Source organism: Kryptolebias marmoratus, linkage group LG19 (assembly GCF_001649575.2).
Source record: "Kryptolebias marmoratus isolate JLee-2015 linkage group LG19, ASM164957v2, whole genome shotgun sequence".
Taxonomy (NCBI): Eukaryota; Metazoa; Chordata; class Actinopteri; order Cyprinodontiformes; family Rivulidae; genus Kryptolebias; species Kryptolebias marmoratus.
In genome coordinates this window covers 2,940,932-2,966,730 of record NC_051448.1, presented here as the reverse complement: position 1 = coordinate 2,966,730, position 25,799 = coordinate 2,940,932, and the positions used below count along the sequence as shown (strand labels likewise).

At 39.3% G+C, this 25,799-nt stretch overlaps 1 protein-coding gene and 1 long non-coding RNA gene across 4 annotated transcripts in view; one reads left to right on the top strand and one right to left on the bottom strand.

Annotated features, from left to right (window-relative positions):
• The first annotated feature begins 6,150 nt into the window (after nt 1-6,150).
• The window catches only part of LOC112451108, a 26,700-nt gene continuing 7,051 nt past the window's right edge, over nt 6,151-25,799 (top strand). The window contains exons 1-4 of the long non-coding RNA XR_003039858.2: nt 6,151-6,448; nt 10,252-10,711; nt 12,850-13,004; nt 22,867-22,940. This is a non-coding gene — a long non-coding RNA (uncharacterized LOC112451108). The remainder of the gene's footprint in view (nt 6,449-10,251; nt 10,712-12,849; nt 13,005-22,866; nt 22,941-25,799) is intronic.
• unc93a (unc-93 homolog A) lies at nt 8,257-19,967 on the bottom strand. 3 transcript variants are annotated; one of them, XM_017431382.1, is made up of 10 exons: nt 19,924-19,967; nt 19,478-19,557; nt 14,252-14,347; nt 13,495-13,676; nt 12,848-13,077; nt 10,572-10,697; nt 10,264-10,475; nt 9,821-9,956; nt 9,598-9,729; nt 8,257-9,234 (listed from the first exon to the last, which is right to left on the bottom strand). In XM_017431382.1, exons 3-10 carry the CDS (start codon nt 14,339-14,341, stop codon nt 8,948-8,950), a joined length of 1,395 nt encoding a protein of 464 aa, XP_017286871.1. In that variant the 5' UTR covers nt 14,342-14,347; nt 19,478-19,557; nt 19,924-19,967; the 3' UTR covers nt 8,257-8,947. The 3 variants fall into 3 exon arrangements, with proteins under 3 accessions (XP_017286871.1, XP_017286870.1, XP_017286872.1); XM_017431381.3 differs by lacking the exon at nt 19,924-19,967 and having other exon boundaries at nt 19,526-19,867; XM_017431383.3 differs by lacking the exon at nt 19,924-19,967 and having other exon boundaries at nt 19,478-19,866.

Sequence of the window (25,799 nt, the reverse complement as noted above, 5' to 3'; positions counted from 1 at the left end):
CGTTTAATTTGTTTTCCTCTCTGCGTGGACGGAAGGACGTCTCATTGCCTCGTTAAGAAAACTACCCAGTCCGAGTCGTGTGAAATGCTTTTTCCTCGCTCGTTTGTCGGGTCGACGGGATGAACCACTTTGTGCTCAGCTGCTGGATTAAAGGGTTAAACCGTCACCAATAATGCAGGAAAAATCACCTGTTTTCACACCAATCTGCTGTCACATCATTAAATTTAAATAAAATGGTTGCTGACGTCATGTTTTCATCTTTTAAAGGAGATGAAACTGCTGTCTCATATGCTGTAAGGGTTTCTGGGGCTGTTTTACGTTTTAAAAAGATAAAAATCAAACAGTAATCTAATATTTTGCTACAAGCTGAAAACATGTAGGATTTTCTGCTCTGTATTTGAGAATCAAAAACCTGTATTGAAAAACTACACATTACTGATCAGAATCATCTCTCACATCAAACTGAATAATTGATGAATAATTTAAGTTTAATTCAACAGAATTGTTCTAAAACTTTACATCTTCCCAGAGTTTGGCTCAGTTCTTCTCAGTCGGGCTTGAAATAATCGGTTGGTGCTCGTCCAGCATTATCAGAACGACCTCAGAAGGCAGGTTTATGGGGATAAAACTTACAGATTTCTTTTAAATTCTCATCTAAAATGTCAGAAAATGAGCCAGAGAGCATCTTAAAGACAGCCAGGAGGTCCAGTTCCAGTTCGTTTGGTTGAAAAATCTTAATAAAAACCAGAAGCTGCACAAAGTGGAGGGAAGTCCCGCTCCGAACAAACGCGTCTTTTTATCGTTCTGCACTGAAAACGTTTGGGTTTGAAAACAAAGACCGATCAGATAAAAGGTTTACTTTTAGTTTCGAGCATCAGCATCCACGGTTTTCTTTTTTTACATTAAATAATTGGACCGTTTTCAGAGCAATCAAACCTGATCCATGACCCTGATTGGTGCTTTTTGTTGCTCAGTCTCCAAAACAACCAATCAGTTGATTTTAGACTGTCCAAAATAACTGGACATGTCCCTCACTGGGCTGTGACGGTTGGAGACACGTTTGAGAAGTCCCCGACAAAACTGAGACGAGTTTGAGACAAACCCGTGACTGTTAGGAGTCTGTCACACAGATGTTTTAAATATTTTTAAAGTCCAAGCGATAGGACAGCGGAGACATTCTGAAACATTTTGGAGACTCCCTCGTGGACGGTATTCACCACCGGTCACAGCCCAGAGAGGTGCAACATTCAGGACAAATTTTAAGGATGAATTCTTCCCAGAACTGCTCAAAAAAAAGCATCATTAGAGGAAACTAAAACAGCTGGATGCAGGTGTGGCATGTAAAGGGTTAAATGTTCAAATTTGACTCATTTTTTGTCTCTTAGTTCGTCTGAAGGTTTGGTTTTAAAAGGAAATGAAAGCTGAGTGTCTCAAACCAAGACGTTTTCAGTGGTTTTCCTGTTCTGTTGGTCTCATGGTGGACGGCGGCGTCCCCCCGTCCCCCCGTCCCGCTCCTCTTCCTCCTCCCACCAGGCGTCAGCTTATCCGGCAACAACAAAAAAAAAACAAACATGCCAAAAACATCCAATGCAAGAGTAAAATGTTTTTATGCAAACAACAATCCCTCCTCCATCACTGCAGGTACCAGGTTCTTTTATACCATTTGTTCCGTGACGTTAACATGATGTATATAACACAAATGTGAATGTTTTGGGGTTTTTTTTGTTCAGAATCGACGACAACAACAAAAAATACTAGTGCTCCGAGTTTGTGGTTTCAAAAAAAGAGAAAATCCTCGCCTCCGTCATATTTTTATTTTGGTTTTTCTACCTTTTCTTTATTTTCCTGACGTTTGTATACGACTATCGACGAGTGCGTGATTAATACTGTATATTTGGTGTTCTCTAAGATGGAAAAGACGAAGATGTCCTGATTGATTCTTCTCCTCTTTGACTCTTTAGACCCTGCACAGTACCTGTGGGCGTTTTCAGATAACTATGCCAGAGAATGGTTTAGCGACTGCTGAATGTGATTTTTACTGAAAGAGAAGCAGTGTGGACTGGCTTTTTGTACGGGTTAATTTAAGAAAAAAAAAAAACATAACAAAAAAACAAAAACAAAGGCCATATTATTTAATTTTCTCTGTTGTCAAAAGTTTAAGCAGATCTGGGAGAGTGGAGCCTTGGTTTTAAGGAGAAGCATTGCCGGGTTGTTGAGTAATCGAGTGTTTTATTCTTTTCTGTCTGACTGATGTAGCCTTTTTTTGCATTCGTCAGTAGTAAATGACCAAAGCTTCGACACGTTTGGATTTCATATGCAAACCTCATCATCACTGGACAACACATCATGTAGCGGCTCTGTTGATCTGATTTCTGTCTCTGCCGCTGCTCTGCGTCGTTCTTTTTTTGTTTTTTGTCTTAAAAGTCGTCTTTCGAAGTGGCCTATCAGCATCGATCCCTGTGATGTCCCAAAGTTCGGTCAGTTTGGACCTCACCACTGAGGTCTTCCTGTTTTTGTTGTTATTTTATTTTTTTTCTTTGAGCCTGAAGTGCTGTCACGTGTTTACAGGGAAAAAAAAAAGAGAAACATTGCAACCATTAGCTATGCACCTTAAACAAGCATTTCCTCGTGTTTTTGTAGAACAACACTGGAGCATCACTAAGCCATTCATTTAATGACTTTTACTTTACAGCAACAGAAAAACTCAGCTTTCAGTCTCATTTTTAGGGGAGATTTGTTTTTTTTGCTTCTTCCATTAACAGAATACTTTATACCAAACTTGAGGTGCCTCGTGTATATATATTTTCTGAAGTAAAGATTGCTCCCTTGCTGTTTAACAACAACCTTGTTACCCAGGGTTTTTTTTAAAAAAAACAAACATTTTTCACCTTTTTAAAAATATTGTAAAAACAAAAAAGAACTTTTTTACACACGTAGAATCAGATGATCCCAGGAATTTGCAAATACAATCTAATTTTGCACTTTACATTGAATCCGCCATCAGAAACTGTCAGCATTTGGAGACGTGTCCCCTAAAAGAAACTCTCACGTGAAGACATTTCATTTTGAAGGAGAAGCCATCACCCAAGCCTTCACGTCGGGCGCCAACAAGACCCAAAGTACAGAACTGTAAATGAGAAAAGCTTTGGATATTAGCTCTCTTACTGACTTAGTTGTTATTTTCTGCCCATTTTTGACCACAGCTGGTGGAGATAATCCAGAGTCATCGGAGATCAGAGATGGAAATCTTTAGGCGCCTCACCATTTTATTCGATTTAATTAGCTGCAATTCAATTATAGAACAACTGATGCGTCCATGATTACGCTTCAGACTAAACCCTAAGCAATCAGTGCGGTATAAAATGGTTTTCTTCCAAACGAGACTACGGCAGCCTGATGGAGTCAAAAAGCTGAGTACAGTGACGGAAGATGGTTAGCCACATCTCTGTTTGGGTCTGGTTGCAGAGCGTGGGAACGGCCCTGATGGCGTCAAGGCGCCAAACTTACCAATCGAGCTCTGGTTTTCTGTCGCCGTTCGCTGCAGTTGACCCCCCCAAAACTTCCAAACACTGGCCTCCAATGCCTCCAAGTCGTCGTCTTCACCGCCACGCAGCTACACGCCGACGACTCTGGAATAACTTCAAGTTATTTTGTCAAAAATGGTCAAGAAGAAAATGAGAACTAATATTTAACCTCTGGTTGTCTAGTTTGGGTCTCGTTGGCGCGTAAGGATTCGTGGTTTGTTCCCGCCATCTTCTTTGTAACAGTTTTTTTTTTTTTTTTTCCCGTTTCCCACCAGTCGATCCTCAGTATAAGTACTATGCTAATCTTCTTCAGGTGACGTCCTCTCCCTCGTCTCTGCGCTGTCGTCTGCTTCCAGGCCCGCCGTCAGAAGCCTCCTCCGGCTCGATCTCTCCGAACATTCCTGCTCACCAAACGTTTTCAGCGGCCCGGCGTTCGCTTCCCGCTCCTGCGGCCGGACTCTTGCTTTGTGTTGGTCTGAAAAGTCCGGCGGCGTGAGACCTCCTTTCAGAACAGTTGTGCACTGATGTAAATGACAACACGAGAACCGTGTTTTGCTCGTCTCACATTTGTGCTGCCTGGCGTAGAGTACTTCGGATCAGGCTAATGTCTGGGTTAGTTCGTCATGTTCAGTGTCTGGAAGTTGTTTGGCTTTTTTGTTGTTGTTGTTGTTTTAACTCTCACAAAGTATTCCACAAAACAAAACAAGTTAGGAGCTTGGGTATTTTTTGCACCACTGAGACTCTCCATAGTCTTTTACCTCCGACTCATTCCTAATGCAGGTCTTCAGAACTAAACTCACCACAGCGTCAGTTGTCAAGTATTATAAGTGCTGCCTTATCGGGACTGAGGTTGAAAACGGGCGTAGACTTTAAACGAAGGCTTAGTATTTACTCACCACTTTATTCTTTTTTTCTTTTCCGAGCGGTAATGCATTTTCTGGAAATATTTTAAGAAAAGAGACCAAGGTTCCACTTTCTCCCTTGTAAAATTTAATATAAATAGATATATAAATAGATATAAATATATATTATACATTTTACTCATTTTGTCCAGTTTTGTATATTACACTCATGTAAAGTTTGTTTTTAAAGAGGCATCGGAGCAGCTATTACAAGACAATATGAGTGACAATGTTCGTCTGGGAGAAGTTTATGCATGTTTTATTTTTTCTTTCTTTCTCTGACTGTTTTAATTCCCCCCTTCCTGTTCAGGTGTGTTACGTGAATTTAAAAGAAATCTACCTTTTTGTTTTGTTTTGGAATGTTGTAGACAATCAGTCTCAGGCCGGGTCCAGTCCCTGCGGGGAGTGAGAGCCCTGTAGGCTAACAGACAAACAAAACTTTTATTTTCATCTACTGGAAGTCTAAACTCGGAGGTTTGTTCATTCATATGTTCGTGGCTGCTCAAGTTTACACACACACACACACACACACACAGACACACACTTCTCTACTACACTCAAAACACAAACACCTCGTGCATTGATCCCTCTGCTTTTTTTTCCAAGGTGAGGATGCCAACCTTGTGGAAATGATGCTTTGACTAACAAATCTATAACATCTATGAATGTGGGAATGCAACACATTGCAATAAAAGCACCATCTGAAATGCAGAATACCTCTGTGTGGTTTTTAAATCTTGATTTTTTATGTTTTTTATTACCGATTATGCAGACGATGGTCTCATAGTTGTATTTAAAATGCCACCAATGTGTCAGCTCTTAGGCTTGATTAAAAACAGGATTTATTTAGATGTTTTCAACCAGGGACGTAAAATGGAAAACATGCATTATTGAAATTGTGAATTAAAACTGTTTTATTATATAATGAAATAATAGCTACAGCACCAACCTGTATCAAAATATCTCATGAATCTGGATGAATTTTAATGAAACTTTCAAGAAATAATTATTGGCTGCGCCTCTAAACCTGATGAACTTTTAGAGTCAAAATGGCCACCACAGCCAACTCGTCAAAGAAAATACACAAAAATCTCTTTTATTCAGTCAGTTTTACAGATATCGTGGTAAAAAGGAGTGTGGTAGTAGCTGAGAGTCATTCGCAGTACATAGTCTTGTGATATTGTGAAATGTAGTGGGTAATATGCATTATTTCAAGGAATGCTTGGTTTTTAAAAAATAAAAGAAATACGACTTTATATTTGACATTATTAAAAAAAAGTAATATGAATCAAAGCTAAAGATTCCCATTTTGTCTATATATAATAATAATTTTTTTTTTTTTTTAGAAATTCACATTTCTCTATTTTAGAAAATCTTTCACTGAATACAGTAGAGTAAAAATAATTTATTTATTAATTTAATTAGACATTTAAAATCCTAACAGCATAATTTTAAAAGTCTCCTAAGAGCCAGTAGGAACCTTTCATTATTGGGTAAAAACGGGGGGAGAAGCTGACCTCCTCACTTTTGCTCTTCCTCATAAAGAGTTAAAAACAGCAGTCTGTGGGGTTAAAATTATTATATATTATAAATAAACCAGCTTTTAATTATAGATTTGCAAAGCCTGCATGTGAAAGTATGTGATATTATGATTTCAGGGACACCCCTCTCCCCTCTGAAGTGGACCGTTCCGTTTCTGAACCGCCGTTACCTGTCAATCAATCTGACCGTTAAGGAACTTCTGTCCGTTAGTTCTTCAAGCTTCACTTTATGCATTTTGTTACAAATGAGGTTCTTTTTTTCATTCAGATCAGGCTTTAGCAACCCTGGTCGTGGAGTCCCACCGTCCTTACATGTTCTGCCTGTTGCAGTGGTTTCGATAAAGTAGGTTAAGCTGACAAACCAGGCTATTTGAACAAACTTCCGGTTATAAAAATCATCTTCCGGTGTGTCATTTTGACCGGGTATGCCACACCAACAGGACACCGGTCCTCCGGTACAACCCAGGCAGAGCGGAACCAGGTCAGCTGATGAATTAATGTTCAAATTAATTCATTTATCGGTTTGTTTAAAAAGCTTTGTAGTTAAAATGGACCAAGTGTCCGGGCTGATTGCTAACGGTTACAATTTCTGTTTTATGCTAACTAACTTTAGCTCAAGCTAACGTTTTACCTCCAAATTTCTTTTTATTTTACATCCTCTTTTTCAAAAAGTAGTTTACCAGTTGAAGAGCAACCAAACAAGACAACAAATATAATGTAATATATATATATATATATATATATATTACATTATATTTGTTGTCTTGTTTGGTTGCTCTTCAACTGGTAAACTACTTTTTGAAAAAGAGGATGTAAAATAAAAAGAAATTTGGAGGTAAAACGTTAGCTTGAGCTAAAGTTAGTTAGCATAAAACAGAAATTGTAACCGTTAGCAATCAGCCCGGACACTTGGTCCATTTTAACTACAAAGCTTTTTAAACAAACCGATAAATGAATTAATTTGAACATTAATTCATCAGCTGACCTGGTTCCGCTCTGCCTGGGTTGTACCGGAGGACCGGTGTCCTGTTGGTGTGGCATACCCGGTCAAAATGACACACCGGAAGATGATTTTTATAACCGGAAGTTTGTTCAAATAGCCTGGTTTGTCAGCTTAACCTACTTTATCGAAACCACTGCAACAGGCAGAACATGTAAGGACGGTGGGACTCCACGACCAGGGTTGCTAAAGCCTGATCTGAATGAAAAAAAGAACCTCATTTGTAACAAAATGCATAAAGTGAAGCTTGAAGAACTAACGGACAGAAGTTCCTTAACGGTCAGATTGATTGACAGGTAACGGCGGTTCAGAAACGGAACGGTCCACTTCAGAGGGGAGAGGGGTGTCCCTGAAATCATAATATCACATACTTTCACATGCAGGCTTTGCAAATCTATAATTAAAAGCTGGTTTATTTATAATATATAATAATTTTAACCCCACAGACTGCTGTTTTTAACTCTTTATGAGGAAGAGCAAAAGTGAGGAGGTCAGCTTCTCCCCCCGTTTTTACCCAATAATGAAAGGTTCCTACTGGCTCTTAGGAGACTTTTAAAATTATGCTGTTAGGATTTTAAATGTCTAATTAAATTAATAAATAAATTATTTTTACTCTACTGTATTCAGTGAAAGATTTTCTAAAATAGAGAAATGTGAATTTCTAAAAAAAAAAAAAANATATATATATATATATATATATATATATATATATATATATATATATATATATATATATATAAACAAATAACTATTTGTACACAGGAGTTTTGTATGTCACAGAATTTTAAAAAAGAACTCCAAACATTTAAGTTAGTTAATTTGTCTTATCTACAAACAGCTAAAGTTATTAAATAAAAAACAAAACCATATTATGCCACACTCCTTAAAGCTATCACCATTCAAAATGAAGTTTATAAACGTTTAAACACCCATCTTATTAGTTATCTGATTGTACAGACATTATTTTTTTTGGTACTGTTTTATTTGAACATAACGTTTAAAAAAATTGTGAATATAGATTTAGTTTTTGTTTACACAGTTAGTTTTAGTTTGACTATAAACAAGAAAACAGCTAAAATAATTAGGTTACCTTTTATTGATAAGTTAAAAGCATAAAGTTTTTCCTCTTTTATAATGATCTGTGTATGACTTTAGCTGTGAACACATCTGGACTGATTTCAGAGTTTTTAAAACTGTATTTTTTTTCTTTTTCTCAAGATTTAAAGAGCTGTTAGTACAAATGCTGCTTGATGATACTCCGTCCAAGGATTTAATGTCGTTTACCACCATGATTTGTAAAGTATTTTATAGTTGGACATTGATTTTTTTACAAAAAGGGCAAAAAGAAATGAGCTGATCACTGACACGTTGCATATGTTTAAACATAAATGTGATAAATAACATACACACCTTAATTTTTTATTAACTCCATGAAAGATCAACATAAAAATGGAAAATGGTGCTCTTATTTTTGGAAAAGGAGGTTAGGCTGTATTACCACATACAGAAACTATAATATTTATTAAAACAAAGAAAAAATAAAATAAACCGGGTTAAAAGTAGTGCAGTTAATCACAAATTTCTTCAAGGTTTCAGAGCTGGGGAACACTTCTTCAAACTGTGTTTCTTTAATTTTCTATAAGTTAAACAAAAATGCTCAAATTTAGATAATATTTCATAAAGATTATAATTTACTGTCAACTAAACACTTATTTTAAAGTTCCCATTTGACCCATGTTCAGCCAGTGACCCGTAACGTCACTCAAAACTAGTCTTTATCTTACCATTTTTATAATTTATTAGTTTGTCACCCAGTGTTACGAAGGACAAAGAGGACACGTCAGTACAGGAAGAGGGATTTTCTGACAGTCCCTTCTCATTACAAACTTATTTTTCATGGTATTTATTAATCTGAACATGCAGATATCAGTCACTTGATTAGCAGCCAGAAAAGAATAAACAAACAAACAAAACCCATCTCTACATTTGAGTCTGGGAGATGATGTACTTCTCTGTTTCAGTGGTTTCTTTGTGGCTTTCGTAGGCCGATTCTTCGATGGGCTTTGTGGGATGTTTGTACTCGTAGTACTCCACTATGGGGTAGGTTATGATCGTCAGCACCAGGACAGCTAGCAGGATGTAGAGTTTGGACTCCAGGCACAAAAACGTGCTGTAGGCGAAGGCGATGACGAAACCGAGCGACTCCCACATGCGGTAGTTGGCGAACGCCGCCTCCTTGTTCCTCGGGAAAAGGATGCCGTAAAGAGCTGCAGGACAGAGGAGGGAAATTCAGATCCAGCTGCTGTCAACAAGATCGTCAGATCGTTATACACACCACCTGAGCTACAACCAGAAGTTTTTATTTGTTTCCACAAGCTTTGTATACCTGAGTCACGGTAACCTCTGCTGCTTGAACGGTAGAATAACTGCACCAAAAGACTCAAACTAAAGCCAGACTCATGCCAAACAAAACAACCTTGGTAGCCATGAATATCTATGAATGTCATTGCCATTTTATCAGCTGATCTCAGTATAAACAAATGACAATGCCTCTCTTCTTGTTTTTGTCCATGTGGCTGCTGTGTGTACACAATACCTTTTATGTAAAATTATTTAAAAGGTTGTTTTACCGTTAGTCTGAGTTTGCCAGATAGCGTCTGCCATTCCCCACAGAGCAGGAAACACAAAAAATACAGCTAGCTGGTCCGGATGAGGCCTCCAGAACAAGAGGGCAATGATGCAGGAGAGGTTGGCCAAAGCAGCTGAAAATAAAAACACAAATTGTGTTGCAAACAATCAAACCGTTTAAGAAAAACAGCCTTAAATGAGCCACTCATTGAACAGAAAGTTTACCCAGTAAGAAGAGAGGAGCCCTCCCAGTGTACCGAGCAATCCTCCCAAAGAGAAACGAGCAAAGGGAGTTAGATGCTCCGAAACACATCATCACAAATCCAACAAAATGGATCCCCAAAGCACAGGTCACGTAGTTCTGCAAAGGCACATAACAAATGTGTTCAGACGTTTTAATAAAGAATAAAACTTCAACAATCAAGATTGCCTAAAAACTTGGAAACTGGGTAAAAAGAAGCCAGGAATTTACTAGGTAACAAGTATTAAAATGTATAGAAATTTAAAATTTACTTTACTTAAAAATATCTGTACCACATATACTCTGGTAGCCCACTCCATTAAAACCATATAATGATACCAGCACAAGTACACCTTTTGTTCTAATGTGTGTGTTTTTGGGTTGTGTACAAAACTTTATCTAAATATTCTTTTAGGGGTGTCCTTACTTTGGTGTACTCCCCGGAGAGGAAACTTTGTTCAAAGCCGCTGTACATCGTGAGCGGGATGAGCGTCAAGAGCCTCCAGTCCTTCAGGAGCCGGAACGTGGCCAAGAATGTGTGGCAGAACGGTTCTCTGTTCTCACGAAACTGGCTGGCCTGCTCCTGGTCAATGTTGTCCAGAAACACCGACACGATTATCATGGCCAGCACGCCCACACCTTCAACGAGACAGAGAGCAGAGACTCGTGGCTGTCTGGGAGGAAACGAAGACGAGCTCAGCTTCATCTAACGGCCGCCGTGGGCTCTGACGTTACCGATGTAGCAGCCGACGAGCGTCCACACCAGGTTCTGCGACGGCCTGCTGCTCGTGCTGTTGCTGACGACGGTGAGGCCGCAGTCGGCCGCGCCGCACGTCGCCAACACTTCTTCTGGGATGTCAGCTGAAAACAGACGGGTACGCTTCATCAAGAAGGATTCTGTTGCGACATCCGGCGTTACGTTTCCACTATCACTTCGTTAACTGTAAAACCTTGAATTTTTTACGTGTTATGTTATGGCACCGTCCAAGCTCTGAATCGATGACCCTTTAACACTAGGTGGTCAAACTCAGAAACAGAGGGGGGCCAAAATTAACACCTTGGTCCCAGCCAAGGGCCCATCACGATCAATATTTATTGAAAGAACACATAAATTAACCTCAGTTTTAGATGTAATATATTAAATTATTCATACAGATAATATCAAATGCCTTTTCTGAGTTACATATTATACAGAATTTAGAACAAACTTAGTTTGACGCATCATTAGCCTTCATTTCCTCTGCCTTCTTATGAGTTTTTTCCTCCATTAAAGCAGCTAAAAAGCCGTCAACAATATTCTGATCGTACAGATTCTAACATTTAACTCTGAAACAGGAAGAAAATACAGAAAAAGTATAATATAAAATATATAATAAAATATATAATATATTCTGTAAATAACAATATTTTTATGGTAAAATGTTTTAAATTTGGGTATTTTTAAATTAAAAGATGTTCTGTTGTTGAACCCTTTCAAAGTAAAAGTGAAGTTAAACTTTAAACTTGAACTCCCCGGTTCTTAATCCCTCCGTTGTACTATGGCCTGTGTTTTCAGATAACAAAAGTATAACTAAATTGCTGTTTATAAAGAGAGAATTTTACAGCTTGGAGAATGTAATCAGTTTCTCTTAAAGCAGGAAGGAAGTAAGAACTGTTTTTTTTTTTTTCCAAGAAACAATAACAGCAAATTATTGGCGTCATAGAAACCGATAGGACAACATTACAACCCTAATTTAAGGTCTATCTTTTAACATTAACCACCAGCTCTATACGCTCTTTATTCTTTTCTAAACGGAATTTTAACTTTGGTGGACTTGCAGGACAGACAACGTCTAAGGTTTTATATCTCAGGTTGTTATTATAATAATAAAAACTCATCTGGTCTTTACCATGTGTCAGAATTGGGTAAATACCACTTTAAATCAGCAACACGTGACACATTACTGTAGCTGTTGTTTAAATAATCTCGTAGAGACGATCCATCTGAGAAGGAGAACACCAAGCTATCTGGAGTCCATTATTCTACAGAGATGATTGCCCACAAGAGGAAGACATTTAGTGATCATTTCAAATGGTTCACCCCAAGGTCACACTTTTAATGCGCCGAGAAAGTTAAGAGCTGGATTTCAGACTCTACAGGTGGTTTAAACTGAGCTATGACTAGTTGGTGACTCAGAATTACGAGAAAACTTGTGAACTTTCAGCTGGACTGCGAGTGTTTGTGTCAGCTGACCATCAGGCCGTTCGGCTGCACGCTTTGAGAGGCCTGTTTTTGTGTTGGTGTCTTCTCCAGCCACATCGTACCCACCGTCGTTGGATTACACTTTAGAAATGAAGATTTGGACCGCTTTTATAATAATTACTGCGGGTGACAGTACGGGCTTGTTTTGCATTTGGATTCTACAACGTCTGTAACAGAACTGACTGGGAAAAAAAAAATCAGGGTCCAGTCAGAGTCCAGAACCTCAACCTGGCCGAAACGCTGTGGTGGGACCTTCAGGGAGCTGAGCAGAAACCAGTGGCTGCAAACCTCAATGAACTGAAGCAACTCTGTAAAGCAGAGTGGGCCACGATGACGTGAGAGACTCGTAGAGTCCTAGAAAAAATAAATACTGAAAAGTTTAGATTTTTAAGGGATTGTAATGAATCATGAGTGGACTCCAGTGTTTTCCCACACTGCTTTTAGAGGGTTTATAGTTCTTATCATGAGCCCATTTGAAGCTTTATTTACCTAACTTTAGAATCTAATAAAACCAGATGAGTTTTTAATTGCATCCTAAGGCATAAAACTTTTAACTACGCAGAGAGGCTCATTGTTCAAACTGAGGGAAATCTGAACAATCAGGATGAAAAGAAATGTTCTTTGGAGTCACTAAATTCATCAAACTTGGCAGATTTTGGAAAAAACTGAACAGTTTGGACATTTTAACAAGATCTCCTCTGAGCTCTCTCTGTAGTGTGAATGTTTTAACAATCCTGAACATATTTCTGACGGCTTCATATTTGCCTACAGATGCTGGTGTCCTGTCCGAAGATCAGCGACGACATGAGGTTCCCCCACACCGCCGACGACTGGAAGATGAAGAAGAAGATGCCGAAGTAGTGGTTGATCACGTCGGAGCCCTTTTTATTCTCCTTGGCAGCCTGGATGTTCCCGGAAATGGTCAGGTAGGTGCATTTAGCCGACCACAGAGGGGAGCCGCCCAAACCCAGGATGACGGAGGTCGGGATGAGGGTGTACCTGTGATAGGACAGGTCAGTCAGACTCTCTGAAGTTATATTTTCCATCCGTTTTATTTTAACGGCTCCATGATTTACAAAATGATCAACTTGTACCAAGGAAGATGGTAAATTGTGACTGAAACGATAAAGTTTGAGACAATTTTTGCAGAAGTTTCCCACCCAGTTAGTAAATTTAAACTGATTTTGGATAATAAGCATGTAGAATGATCCTTCTTTTTCCAAAACTATGGTTGGAAGTTGATTTGTTTTTTCAGTCTGTGCTGCTTAAGAGTATTTAACCTCTTCAAGCAGTAAGGTATCATGTTTGCATCTCTGCAAACTGCACTGCAGTTTAAACTTCCAGATTGGACCAGCTGATTAACACTTTAAGAAAGACTTTAAAACGCATCGGAATAACACAGGAAGTAGACGGTACCATCCAGGGTAGAGGTTTCCAAACGAGTACGACACATAACAGGCCATTCCTGCAACAATGGTCCATTTGCAGCCCAGGTTTTTGATCATGATCGGGGGCAGGAACATGGAGGAGATGATGATGGAGGCGTAGATGACGCTCAGAGACGCAACACCCATCCCCTGCTCCGCGTTCAGACTGCTCTGTTCACAAAATAACAATTTATTTACAATCAAACTACATTTTAAACCATGAGTTAAATGTAGGAAATTACAATAACTGCATAATTCTGCATAATTAATAAAACATGACATTAATTATACCATCGAAAAGAGCCTATTAATATAATATACACAGCACTGATTTACAGTTACTGCTATCTTAACAAAACATGTATCAGACAGATTTCTAACTTTTTGCTTGTTTGTTTCTTATAAAGTCAAAAACAAAAACTCCTGTAGAATATTGTTGCAGTGTTGGAAATGGTTTCTGAACTTAATCCTGAGAAATACAAGAAGTTAGAAAGTTTACCATCCTGAATTCTAACTGCTGCAGTTTAAACCTAAATACCTAAACAGAGCAATCAGTGAAATATGAACTTGTTGGAATGAAAATAATAACAAACCAGACTGTATTTAATGATAATAAATGAAGTGTAAATTAAATAAATTAGTGGTTAGTTGAGGTAGTAAGAATCAAATCCAGATGAAGCCTCATTAAAGCATCTTTTTAGACCTACTGATCAGTAATAAATTCTTATTTTAGTTATTTCACCTACCTGTAAACTCTGCAGGCCTCCGTAAGCCGTGAACAGAGACAGAAACCCCACCGAGACCACCAACACATTTTTGAAGTTTCGGCTGATCATGGCAAGCTTTAAAAAATAAAAAAAACAAATTAAAGATTCTTTAAAAAAAGGTTTGAATGTAAAAGCAGCAAAGATGTTGAGTCGGGTTTATTTCAGCTTCACGGAGCATCTGAAGAACAAAGTCAGAGGAGGCTCATCTTGCTGGAAATGACTCGGGTCTCTGATAAACTGTACACTAGACATGGCTGGGAGCAAAGTCCATCCCACACACACACACACACACACACACACACCTTACTCAATGCCTGTGTAATGCAGCTGATTACTTCTCACCGGGCCTCTGAATTACGACACGGCTTATATCAGCTCTTTAACACCTTTTTTCTTTACGAATATTTCAAGAAGTTTCCTGTCATTAATCAAAATTCTGATTTACAGTTTTTTGTTTTTTCCTCATCATCCATACGTACAGGAAGAGTAGCCCAGAGCAAAGGTTTATGGCGTGTCTTTTCTGACCCCTTTTTCTTTTACGACGATGCCAACTCATAGTTTTTACAACACGACGGCTCGTTGCTGTTCCAAGGAATGACACAAACATGGAGACGCCGGTCTTATTTCCTCTTTACTCAAGGAGGAACAAACTCCAGGTCGATAATTCTGCTTTGACCTGTTTCCAAAACTCTGATCTCTGGGCAAAACTACACAGCTCAAAAAAAATAAAAGGAACACTTAAACAACACAATATAACTCTGAGTAAATCAAACTTCTGTGAAATCAAACTGTCCACTTAGGAAGCAACACTGATTAGCAATCAAATGAAACAGACAACAGGTGGAAATTATTGGCAATTAGCAAGAAAGGTGGGAACCACAGACTACTTCTCAGTACCTTTGCTTTCAGGCTGATGTTGTGGTCATGTTTGAATGTTGGTGGTGCTTTCACACTCGTGGTAGCGTGAGAAGGACTCTACAACCCACACAGTGCAGCTCATCCAGGATGGCACATCAATGCAAGCTGTGGCAAGAAGGTTTGCTGTGTCTGTCAGCGTAGAGTCCAGAGGCTGGAGGCGCTACCAGGAGACAGGCCAGTACACCAGGAGACGTGGAGGAGGCTGTAGGAGGGCAACAACCCAACAGCAGGACCACTACTTCCACCTTTGTGCAAGGAGGAACAGGAGGAGCACTGCCAGAGCAAAATGACCTCCAGCAGGCCAAAAATGTGCATGTGTCTGCACAATCGGTTAGAAACTGACTCCATGAGGATGGTATGAGGGTCCGATGTCCACAGATGGGGGTTGTGCTCACAGCCCAACACCGTGCAGGACGCTTGGCATTTGCCAGAGAACACTAGGATTGGCAAATCCACCACTGGTGCCCTGAGCTCTTCACAGATGAGAGCAGGTTCACACTGAGCACATGTGACAGACGTGACAGAGTCTGGAGACGCCGTGGAGAATGACCTGCTGCCTGCAACATCCTTCAGTATGACCGGTTTGGCAGTGGGTCAGTAATGGTGCGGGGTGGCATTTCTTTGGAGGTCTGCACAGCCCTCCATGTGCTTGCCAGAGGTAGCATGACTGCCATTAGGTACCGAGATGAGATCCTCAGACTCCTTGTGAGACCATATGCTGGTGCGGTTGGCCCTGGGTTCCTCCTCATGTGGCTGGAGTGTGTCAGCAGTTCCTGCAAGATGAAAGCATTGAAGCTATGGACTGGCCCGCTCGTTCCCCAGACCTGAATCCGATTGAGCACATCTGGGACATCATGTCTCGCTCCATCCACCAACGTCACGTTGCACCTCAGACTGTCCAGGAGTTGGCGGATGCTTTAGTCCAGGTCTGGGAGGAGATCCCTCAGGAGACCATCCACCACCTCATCAGGAGCATGCCCAGGCGTTGTAGGGAGGCCACACACAACACTGAGCCTCATTTTGACGTGTTTTAAGGACATTACATCAGCCTGTAGTGGGTTTTTTCCACTTAAATTTTGTGTGTGACTCTAAATCCAGGCCTCCGTTGGTTAATAAATTTGATTTCCATTGATGATTTTTGTTGTCAGCACGTTTAACTCTGTACAGAACAAAGTATTCACTGAGAATATTTCATTCATTCAGATCTAGGATGTGTTATTTGAGTGTTCCCTTTATTTTTTGAGCAGTTGTTGTGGTATGCCACGGTCTGCTGCTGAAAAAGCTTCTGAAGTGATGAAACGTAAACGAGAAAATAATGGTTTTCCATCACAGATGAATGACTAACAGGTAAGGTGTTCGTATCAGCGGAGATAAACAGAGTATTTTTATGGCTCTTGTTGCTGATATTATCTCTGTTGTTCCATTAGACACTAAAAAAAGGGACTTGACCTTAATTTCAGTTTTATTTGTTTTCAGGGATTTGTAAAACTGTGGAGTTATTGAGAAAGTTCGCTGATATGTTCCCCTTAGAAATTTAATTACTAAAAGTTTTAAACTGTTCAATTTTTATTTATTTTGTGAAATTACTTGTTAACCTGATTTAGCTCAGCGTTAAGTTTGCTCATAAGAAGTGTCAAAGTTCTCTTCTAACGCTATAAAATCTCCACAACTTGCTTATTATTTATTGCATATTTATTAAATAACTGCATAATTAAACTGAAACTGTACATAAAGAAGACAAAAATTGTGAGGATAGATTTTTTTTTCCTCAATGTACTAAAGAAATGAGTTTTTATCTTTTATTGAAAATATAAATCCATTTTGGCAAAAGATAAAATCCTAAAATAAAAACAGTTTCCTGGTGGATGTAATGTATTTCTCTGGACTTTTAACCTAACTGGTTTAATAACAATTAAGACTGTAACGGCCCATGTATTTGTACCAAAATGTCCCAATAGTCTGGTTTTAGATCGCTGCCTCTGTCGTCACGCAGAGGGGCTCTAATTAAATCTGTCTAAAGCACTCTGCACCAAAGCAAAGCAAGAACGGGAGCTTAAAGGCCTGCTTGTTTGTGGAAAAGTTTAGTGCTATAAAAAGCCAAAGTTCACTCTTTTAAACCATCGTTAAATGAATCACCAGGGATTTAACCCACTCCACTCGTGGGTTTAACTTTTATTTTAGATTTCCACGTTGGAAGATGTTGTTCAGATCTGTGTTGCCTTTTATTTTGCACCAAGTTTAGGCCAAATTCATTGAAACTAACATTCTGTTTTTGTATTATTTTCTTAACAAACGAGAAATACCTTTCAGCTTAGGAGTTTATGAAACATTTTGTTTGACCTGTGACCTGTAGGAACCATTTAAACTGGAGGATTAAAATGGTAAAATGTGACTTTTTAAAAAAAAAAAAATTAACATTTAGTTTGTTTTTCCTGTTGTTCACCAAAATAGAGGTATGGACCAAACAATAAGTTATGTGTACTGTTTTACTCCTAGTAATTAGTCCGTGTTATATTAATATTGACTAAAATATTTGCTTTGGTTTCTGATATTTTTTTACTGAAATAATCGTCTAAGAAATAAAATTGCAACTTTTCACACAAGACTTTGGAGACTTCCTGCAGAAACTCTTCGTAATTTTGACCCAAGTTGAGTCCACTTCTCAAATTCTTTGGTAACTCTTGAAAACTGTGGCTGTTTACTAACAAAATAAAACTTTTCCAGAGCCGAGGGACAATTTGATACTTAAACACCGAAGCCCCGCTGAATCTTTATAACGAGAGAGGAATCGTCCTAAATTATTTATTAATTATTAAAGGATGTTAATCTCTAAAACCACAACTGGGTGAAGAGCTAAAAAAAACAGACTTTAATGATAGATGTGGTGACAAACTTTGTCCAGCTGATGTTTTTAGTTACTTATAAATCAGCTGTTCGCACGTCAGCCGGCGTCCCTCCTGCAGTTATCAGACGGAGATAACGATGTAAAAGTAGATTACAGTCACATCTTGATTTCAAGACTTGATAAGATAAGTTTTTTTTAAAGTCTAAACAGAGTTTATTCTAAACAATTTCACTTAAAAATGTCAAAAAGTATGTGTTGCTCTTCCCTGCTGTCCGTAATTTTACATTTTTGTACATGACGTTCCTCCAGGAACTGATAAAATCGAGGAATCCTGTACGGTCCGTGCCGAGCTAACGCTATCAGACGTTTACTTTATGGACAGCTGTTAACAGCTGGTCCACCCTGCTGCTGGGAAGCAGTTTGGTGGGGCAGCGTGGGGTTATTCTTATCGATTTTCTGATTAAAAACATCTGATGTAACCTCCAGATAAGTGCTGGTTGGAAGGGGAAATCAGATAAATGTTCAGTGGAAAGTAGTCCATGGCTAATTCCTGACAGCACAACTTTTCTCTTCTCAGATTAATAATGTGCGCTTTTAGGTAAACTATCCAAAAAATACAAAGAAAATAATGTTGCTTGAAGTTCCAACTGATTGTAGATTTTCAGCGGCTCTCCATACATTTGGTCAAAATTAAAAATGATAAATTACACAGCAGAAAATAAATAAGAAAATTTAAAAAACCAACTGGATTGATGTTGATTCAGAGTGACAGTAAACACAGCTGTTTTAAACTGGGTGTCCAGCTTTAACGCTGAATTTTACTCCATTTTAAAACCAAATTTAAGCTCACAAATGCACTATTTTACAAAGCTTAGCTCTCATCAGTTTCACTAAAAAAAAGTTTAATAGCTGCATATTTTTCTTAACTGTTCAAACTACCAAGAGGAATGTTCTACTTAAGGGGGAAACTTACAATACTTTGCTTTGAGACATTAGACTTTTGGTCTAAATAAAGATATTTGGACACAAGAATGTTTTTCTGAATAAAAAGCTGGATCAGCGGTTTTACCTCAGCTTAAACTTGACCTACATTTCCTGAGCAGCAGAGGGAGCCAGAGTACTTTAATAAAGCAACAACTCTTGCTCAGATGTATAAAAACTAAAGCACCATTTTATTTACTCATTCGTCTGTTTTTATATTAAAATATTTAACAAAATAATCTCATGTTTCTTTTGTATGCACACCACGGCTCCACAGTTTAGGACTCATACCAACAAAAAGCTCAGCGGACTCACCAAAATCGTGTTTTAGTATTTTTAAACAGGAAAATTTTAAATGTTAACGATCTTAAACCATGTAAAACAGGATCTCATGGTTTCAGTTCTCAACAACGACAGGTCTGTGTTGTAAACTCATAAAGTCTGTTTGAAACCAGCCTCACCTGAACCCATCAGACTTTCTCCTCAGTCTCCTGCCTCCATCTGCTCACCTGTTCTCCATCCACACCTTCAGCGCTTCCTCCTGTGGGATACCAGGCCGTCATTAACGGACCTAACCCTGACCCTATTATCTGTTACAACTGGCCCACTGCCTGCAAATTAGCTCCAACTCAACAGGCTACATCGGTGGCGTCCAATCCTGGTCCTGGACGGCCACTATTCTCCACGTTTTAGATGTTTCTCTGCTTCAACACGCTGGATTTGAATGAATGGGCGACTCAGAGGCTTCTGCAGAAGTTGACGACATGCTGAAGGGGTAAATCAACCTCTGAACCAGCAAACACACGCAGGATAGTGGCCTTTGTGGACCAGGACTGGACACCACTGGGCTCCACCATTAACTGGTTTCTGAATATTAACAGATAAGGAAAGAGAACAGAGTACGTACTGCTATTGCTCCAGAACCTCTTGCTCGTAAAGTCTTGCTGTTGGTTTATACATAGAAGGTAATGTGATCCATGTATGACATGAGACCTAAAATTACCCCCACAGGCCCCCCTGAAAAAGTGCAGGTTAGCGTTCCTGTTTGTGTTAGCAAAGTGGATAAAACAAGCAGACTGCGTTACAGTAACTAGTATTTCCCAGTTTGTAGTTTTTCAAAAGTAAACCATCTTATTTATAGTATGTAAAATACGAACAAACTGGAAAGCATCACGTCAGTCACTTCAGGAGATTAAATCCAGATTTAAGGGGTGTAATGATGAGTTCTGTTGGTTAAAACAGATAAATATGACATGATCGCAGTTTTGGACTTTCCCTGCTTGATAAACAGCCTCAGTCTCCAAGCTAAAGCCAGGATTCACATTTTCCAGACATAAAATAACTCCACCCAAGTTCTCAGAAGCCGGGCCCGTTCCTCTTATTACCGCCATGTTTGAATTCCCCCCGTTTGGTTGGTGGCGAGAAACTCTGAGTGTCAGCAAAGTTTCTCCTGAACCACTGGATGGGTTTTAATACAACTGATAAACCAATTCAAGATGGCCGCCACAGTTAATCAGTTTTTTTTTGCAAACCCCATAACGGCTACACCTCAGTCCGTTTTACAGATGCTGAGCTAAAATCTGGTGCGGTAGTAGCGAGATGGCGGGCGATCTGCAATCTTTACGGGGATGATAGTTTCATTTTGGACCGTTCCATGAGCAGATATTAAATATAAACATGCTGGACTTTCTGTCAAATGTTTAATAATCAAAGGATTAAAGATGAATTATTTAGAGCAGAAACAGATTATCTTTTATTTAGATTAGTCGACCCCTGCAGAAAACTTTATTCAGCAAAACGTAGCAAAAAAAAAGACCTGACATTCCTTAAAAGGACTGCTTCAGTTTTAATTCAAAATGGCCGCCAGGGCCAAACTTTGTGAGACATGTTGGTGCTCAGATTATATGTTGAGGACGACTCTCAGCTACTACCACAGCAGATTTCAGCTCAGTACCTGAGAAACTGGCCATGTTTGTGTTAGCTAATGTTGATTAGGTGTGGCGGCCATCTTGAATAGAGGTGACTCTTAAATCTAATGAGTTGTAGAGGTGCGTTCAGTGATTGCTTTCTGAGAGTCCAGTGTTTGATGAGATATTTCGCTAACAGACAAACAGGAGTGTGTAGAGCTCAGAGCGTGTGTTGAAGATGAGTATCAGCGACTACCAGCTCAGTATCTATAAAACCGAATGGGTTAAAAAAAACTTTTGGGTTTGCTACGTTCAGTTAGCTGCTGGCGGCCATTTTGAATGGGATTGACTGGGGTTGTAGTGAAGTGAAATTTATTAATATGTCACTTTTCAGCAGCAAGGCCATCCAAAGTGCTTTACAACAACAGAATCAAATAAACAACAATCATTTATAATCTAAATGAAATCATGAATCTAAACATGAGCTAAAACAGTCAAAATAGTAGCTAAAATGCTCTAAATAAAATCATGAACTAAACAACAATCAGGCGAAGACAGTCAAAATATGAGCTAAGATAAACTAAATGTGCAGGAAGGCTAAATAAGCTAACATTAGCTGAAACATGATAATGCTAAGCTAAGGGTACAGCATGGCTAAAAGTACCAAAGACCCGCTAAACAGTCAACTAAACTAAAATCACGATAAAGATTGTAGATGTTCACTCAGTGATTATCGTCCAGTGGTTCATGTGTTTTGCTAATGGTGCAGACACACACACACACACACACACACACAGAGAACAACACTATCGCCCTTCAGCAGCGGGTGATAACGTTGACATTCATCTTAAAGGACTTTCCGTTAAAAACGGATCAGATTGAAAGGCTGTGCCCCGTTCATCCTCCGAGGGTTTGCTGTGTAATTAACCAGACCGGGTCGTATCGACGGCACAGAACGTCTCAGGATGTCTCAGGACGTTACATTGATTTAAATTCATTTCCTGTCGATCCAACAGAACCACGGCCGTTAGTCGTTACACGCCTGACCTCAAACCAATCTGCACCGTATGAATGAAGTTACAGGGACTTGTTTTCCTGTAAACAGAGTAATGCCATCATAAAGCGAGGAATGCTAACACACACACACACACACACACACACCGGCCCTGAGGTACAGGATTACAGGTATTAGAGTGGCAGACAGGCAGGTATGTCTGCGCTTCTTCACTCAGGGCTCTTTAATAACACGCTCCTCTACAGCGCCGTGTGTAAACCACCAGCTGAAGACAAACGACGCAGTGTTTATCACTAAAGGTGTCCTTATTACCAGTCCGACGTGTGACACTAAAAGCTGCAATCGCATGTCAAGACTAATTACTGAATAATAACCGATCTTCTTTATTACTTTTAATTTGCTGTAAAACAAACAAACATGTTTAAAACTGATTTTATTTGTGTTTTCAGACTGTGGTCGTAGACTAATAAAGGTCAGATTATTAATTGAAGGCCTTTCAAGGCAGTGGTTTAAACTAAAATCATCTTAGGAAACGTTAATAAAGCTGTGGCAGCCATCTTGAATTGGATTGACTCTAAAATACTCAGCTGTAGATCGTTTATTTTGAGAATTTTATTTAAAACCCATCCAGGAATTCACAACATATTTTACTAACAGACAGAGTTGACTCTGAATAACGCTTAAATTTTATATTTTGTCAAAAATATGACAGATTATACAAACATTGAGTGAGAAATCCTACAGAAATTTAAATCAGAACAAATTATTTTATTTATTTCTCTCATTATGCCTCCCCTGACTGCATCTCACTGATCGATACTCGGCAAGTCCTCAAATATAACCGTAAAATGTGGATATATTTCTACATATACAGCTTCAGTGGTGATGGGAAAAGCACGTCTTATTGGTGGTCTTGGTATATTTTCAGGTTTGGGAGGACTGAGCAGGATTCGGGGAGATGCTGAGTGTTTATGGAAGAAAGTGGACTTCCAAGAGAAGCAGGTAAGTGGTTAGATTTTCACGTTTCATAACTGAAGGTTATTTATAGAGGAGCTGCTGAGTACACGTTTTAATTGGAGAATAAAGAGAGGATAATTAGGACTTTTCTGTCTTCTGAAGTGGCACGAATGCTTTCTGTAGGTCAGTGAATTCATGACCCCGGGTTGAGCCGGGTCACGTTTTCTAATACCTGTCTGACTTCTACAAAGTCATGGGAAAGAAAACCTTTCTCTCTCACACACACACACACACACACACACATCCCTCCCTCCTTTTTCTTTCTCACCCAATCCTTCAGGCTGTTTTAAACAAATCCCTCCTGGAATCTCAGACCTGTGTGTGAACCAGACCGCCGTTTGGCTTCTGTACGCTTTTAAAGACTCGGATCGATCCGATCCTTCAGGACCAAATAAAACACCCAACTGTGCAAAAACGTGTCTAAAATATTAATTCCTCTCACGTAATGAAAGAGTAGTTCTTTTCTCTGAGTATTAAAGTCTAACTGCATCATATGCATGAGGGTGGAGTACGCAGAGCAGACCACATCTCGTTATTAATAACACTTATTTACTGAGTTCACCACAAAGACAAACAGAAACGACTTCATTTAAAATCAGCCATAAGAGCTTTAATGGAAACATTTTAATAAACGAGCAGGATTAAACCTAAAGCATGATGCATCGTTGGACGTACGTCAGTTAATTGGCTTATGTGATTACTACAATATCCGGTCTCTTAAACAATGAATCACTGGGAAATATTGTTTTTTTGCCTTTTCCATAACCTCCAAAGTTTATCTTTCCTCATCCAGTTTTAATTATTGTTCTAACTACAACTAAACAGGGAGCCAGTATTACACAGAAAAATGTATTTCTTTTTCAGGAGCGCCTCTGCTTGTGTTGGGCTCGTAATTTAAAATATTAGAGGTATAATTTCACGCTGTCCTCCAGAAAGGACAGCTCAGTTTGGAGACGTTAGAGATGTTTTGGACGTGTGCAGAGGAGGGAAGGAGGAAGAAAGGAGGAAGACCACAGGAAGGGATCATGGATGGAGAGGAGGAGGTTGGCGTGACAGAGGAGGATCTTAGAGGTCTTCAGCTGTGGATTTAAACTCTGAGCATCCATTAAATCAGCAGCTCCCAAACTTTTCAGCTTCTGACCCATAAAATAACATCGACAAAGGTGTCTAAATACCCAAAAGTGCTAATGATCTTATTAAATAAGAGCATAATGGCAACACAAACAGTGTTAGCATCCATTTTGCTATTTTTTAAATCATTAAATGACTTCTCTGTAATTTTTATGGTGTAAATATGTCATAAAAACTGGGTTTTTATTTGTAACTTGATATTTGGAGATTATCTGAGGACCCCTGATTGGTGTTGGGTGACCCACATTGGGGTCCTGACCCCAACTTTGGGAATAATTGCACTAAATCATCATTTCTTCTTATAGATCTATTAATCTCTACCTGCCTGATGCAGCACTGAGCAAATATCTGCAAACCGTTCAGTCAGAGAATGTGTTCCTGTTTGCAGCCTCTGTCGGCTTATCGTGTTCAAAATGCATTCCATGCGTAGAGAGGCCAGGGGTGAGCGCAGGAGGTCAAAGGTTATCACGTAGAGACAGGCAGAGAAGGGAAACAGACAGATTAGGCGTCACTAATTTCCTTCCTTCAGCAGCAAGGCTGATTGTTCGTGAGAGCAAAGAAAGACCCAAAGGTTTTTATCCCTAAAATAACAAATAAAACAATCATATTCACGCTTTTTATTTTGTTTATTTAACCTTTATCGACTCTTAAAAATCAGAATCACATTTAAAAGAGTGTCCTGATCGAGATGGGCGGCAGCTGTAAAATGCAACACACACACACATACACACACACACATAAAAATTAAAACACCACAAAACCCTGAAAACGGTTTGGAGGATGAACAGGAAAGCAGCGTTCCTTGGAAGCGTAAATCTCTGCCGCCTTCAGTGATGGGATGGGGATGACTCTCAGCTACTACCACACCAGTATCTGTAAAAAATGACCATTTTATGTGTTTACTAAGGCTGAAAACCTGTGTCAGCCATCTTGAATTGTCAGTTGTAGATGATACCTACAACCATTGATAACTTCCTGAACCCAAACTTGAACCAAATCGAAACATTTTCTTTGTAAATAAGAACTTCTGAATCATTTTCTCTCTAATCTAAAACATTTCAATCTTGTCAGAGTAATCAACTGTCTAGTTTACTGTTTTAGGAAGCTAAAAAAAGCTGAAAGCATCTTTAAATATGACTTTAAATGTTGGGGAGGAGGAAAAAAACAGAACAAACACAGAACAAACTTTCGGCTGCTATCAAGGTTTGAGAAAAAAAAGTTGAAGAACATTTTCTCTTTGAGCTGGAGACGAGACGATGACAGAGGGAAGCTCTGAAAAAGAGCGGGAAAGAAATCTGCCATGAATTATTCAGCTCCGTCTTTGTCTGCTCTCCATTTATCTCTCAATCCTCTCCGAGTCTTATTGTAGCTGCTGGGAGACGCTCGGTGTGTGTGTGTGTGTGTGTGTGGAGCTTAGGGCGTTCGTGATATGTGTGTACTGTTATAATGGAGCGCTCTGTCCACACACACACACACACACACACTCTGACACAGCTTTAAATAGGCTGATAATTAGACAGGCAAATTACAGTCCTTTCAGTTAGCAGCTGAGGACTGTGGGAAACGTAGGCAGCTGAAGTGCTTCCTTTATTGTTGCTATGGCAACGGACCACGAGAGTCTGAGGGGGGGGTTTCTGTCGGCAGAGAGACTCGGACTCGTTATCGGTGTGGGAGAGACTCGGACTCGTTATCGGTGTGGGACAGACTCAAACT

Bases quoted from the DNA above. Each gene is read 5' to 3' on its own strand.
- unc93a (XM_017431381.3), bottom strand. From the start codon at position 19,579: ATGACGGCCTGGTATCCCACAGGAGGAAGCGCTGAAGGTGTGGATGGA. The intron at 10,476-10,571 runs GTAACGTCAGAG...GTCTCGTTGAAG, and splicing joins GCTCGTCGGCTGCTACATCG to GTGTGGGCGTGCTGGCCATG. The intron at 9,957-10,263 runs GTAAGGACACCC...GTGCCTTTGCAG, and splicing joins TCTCCGGGGAGTACACCAAA to AACTACGTGACCTGTGCTTT.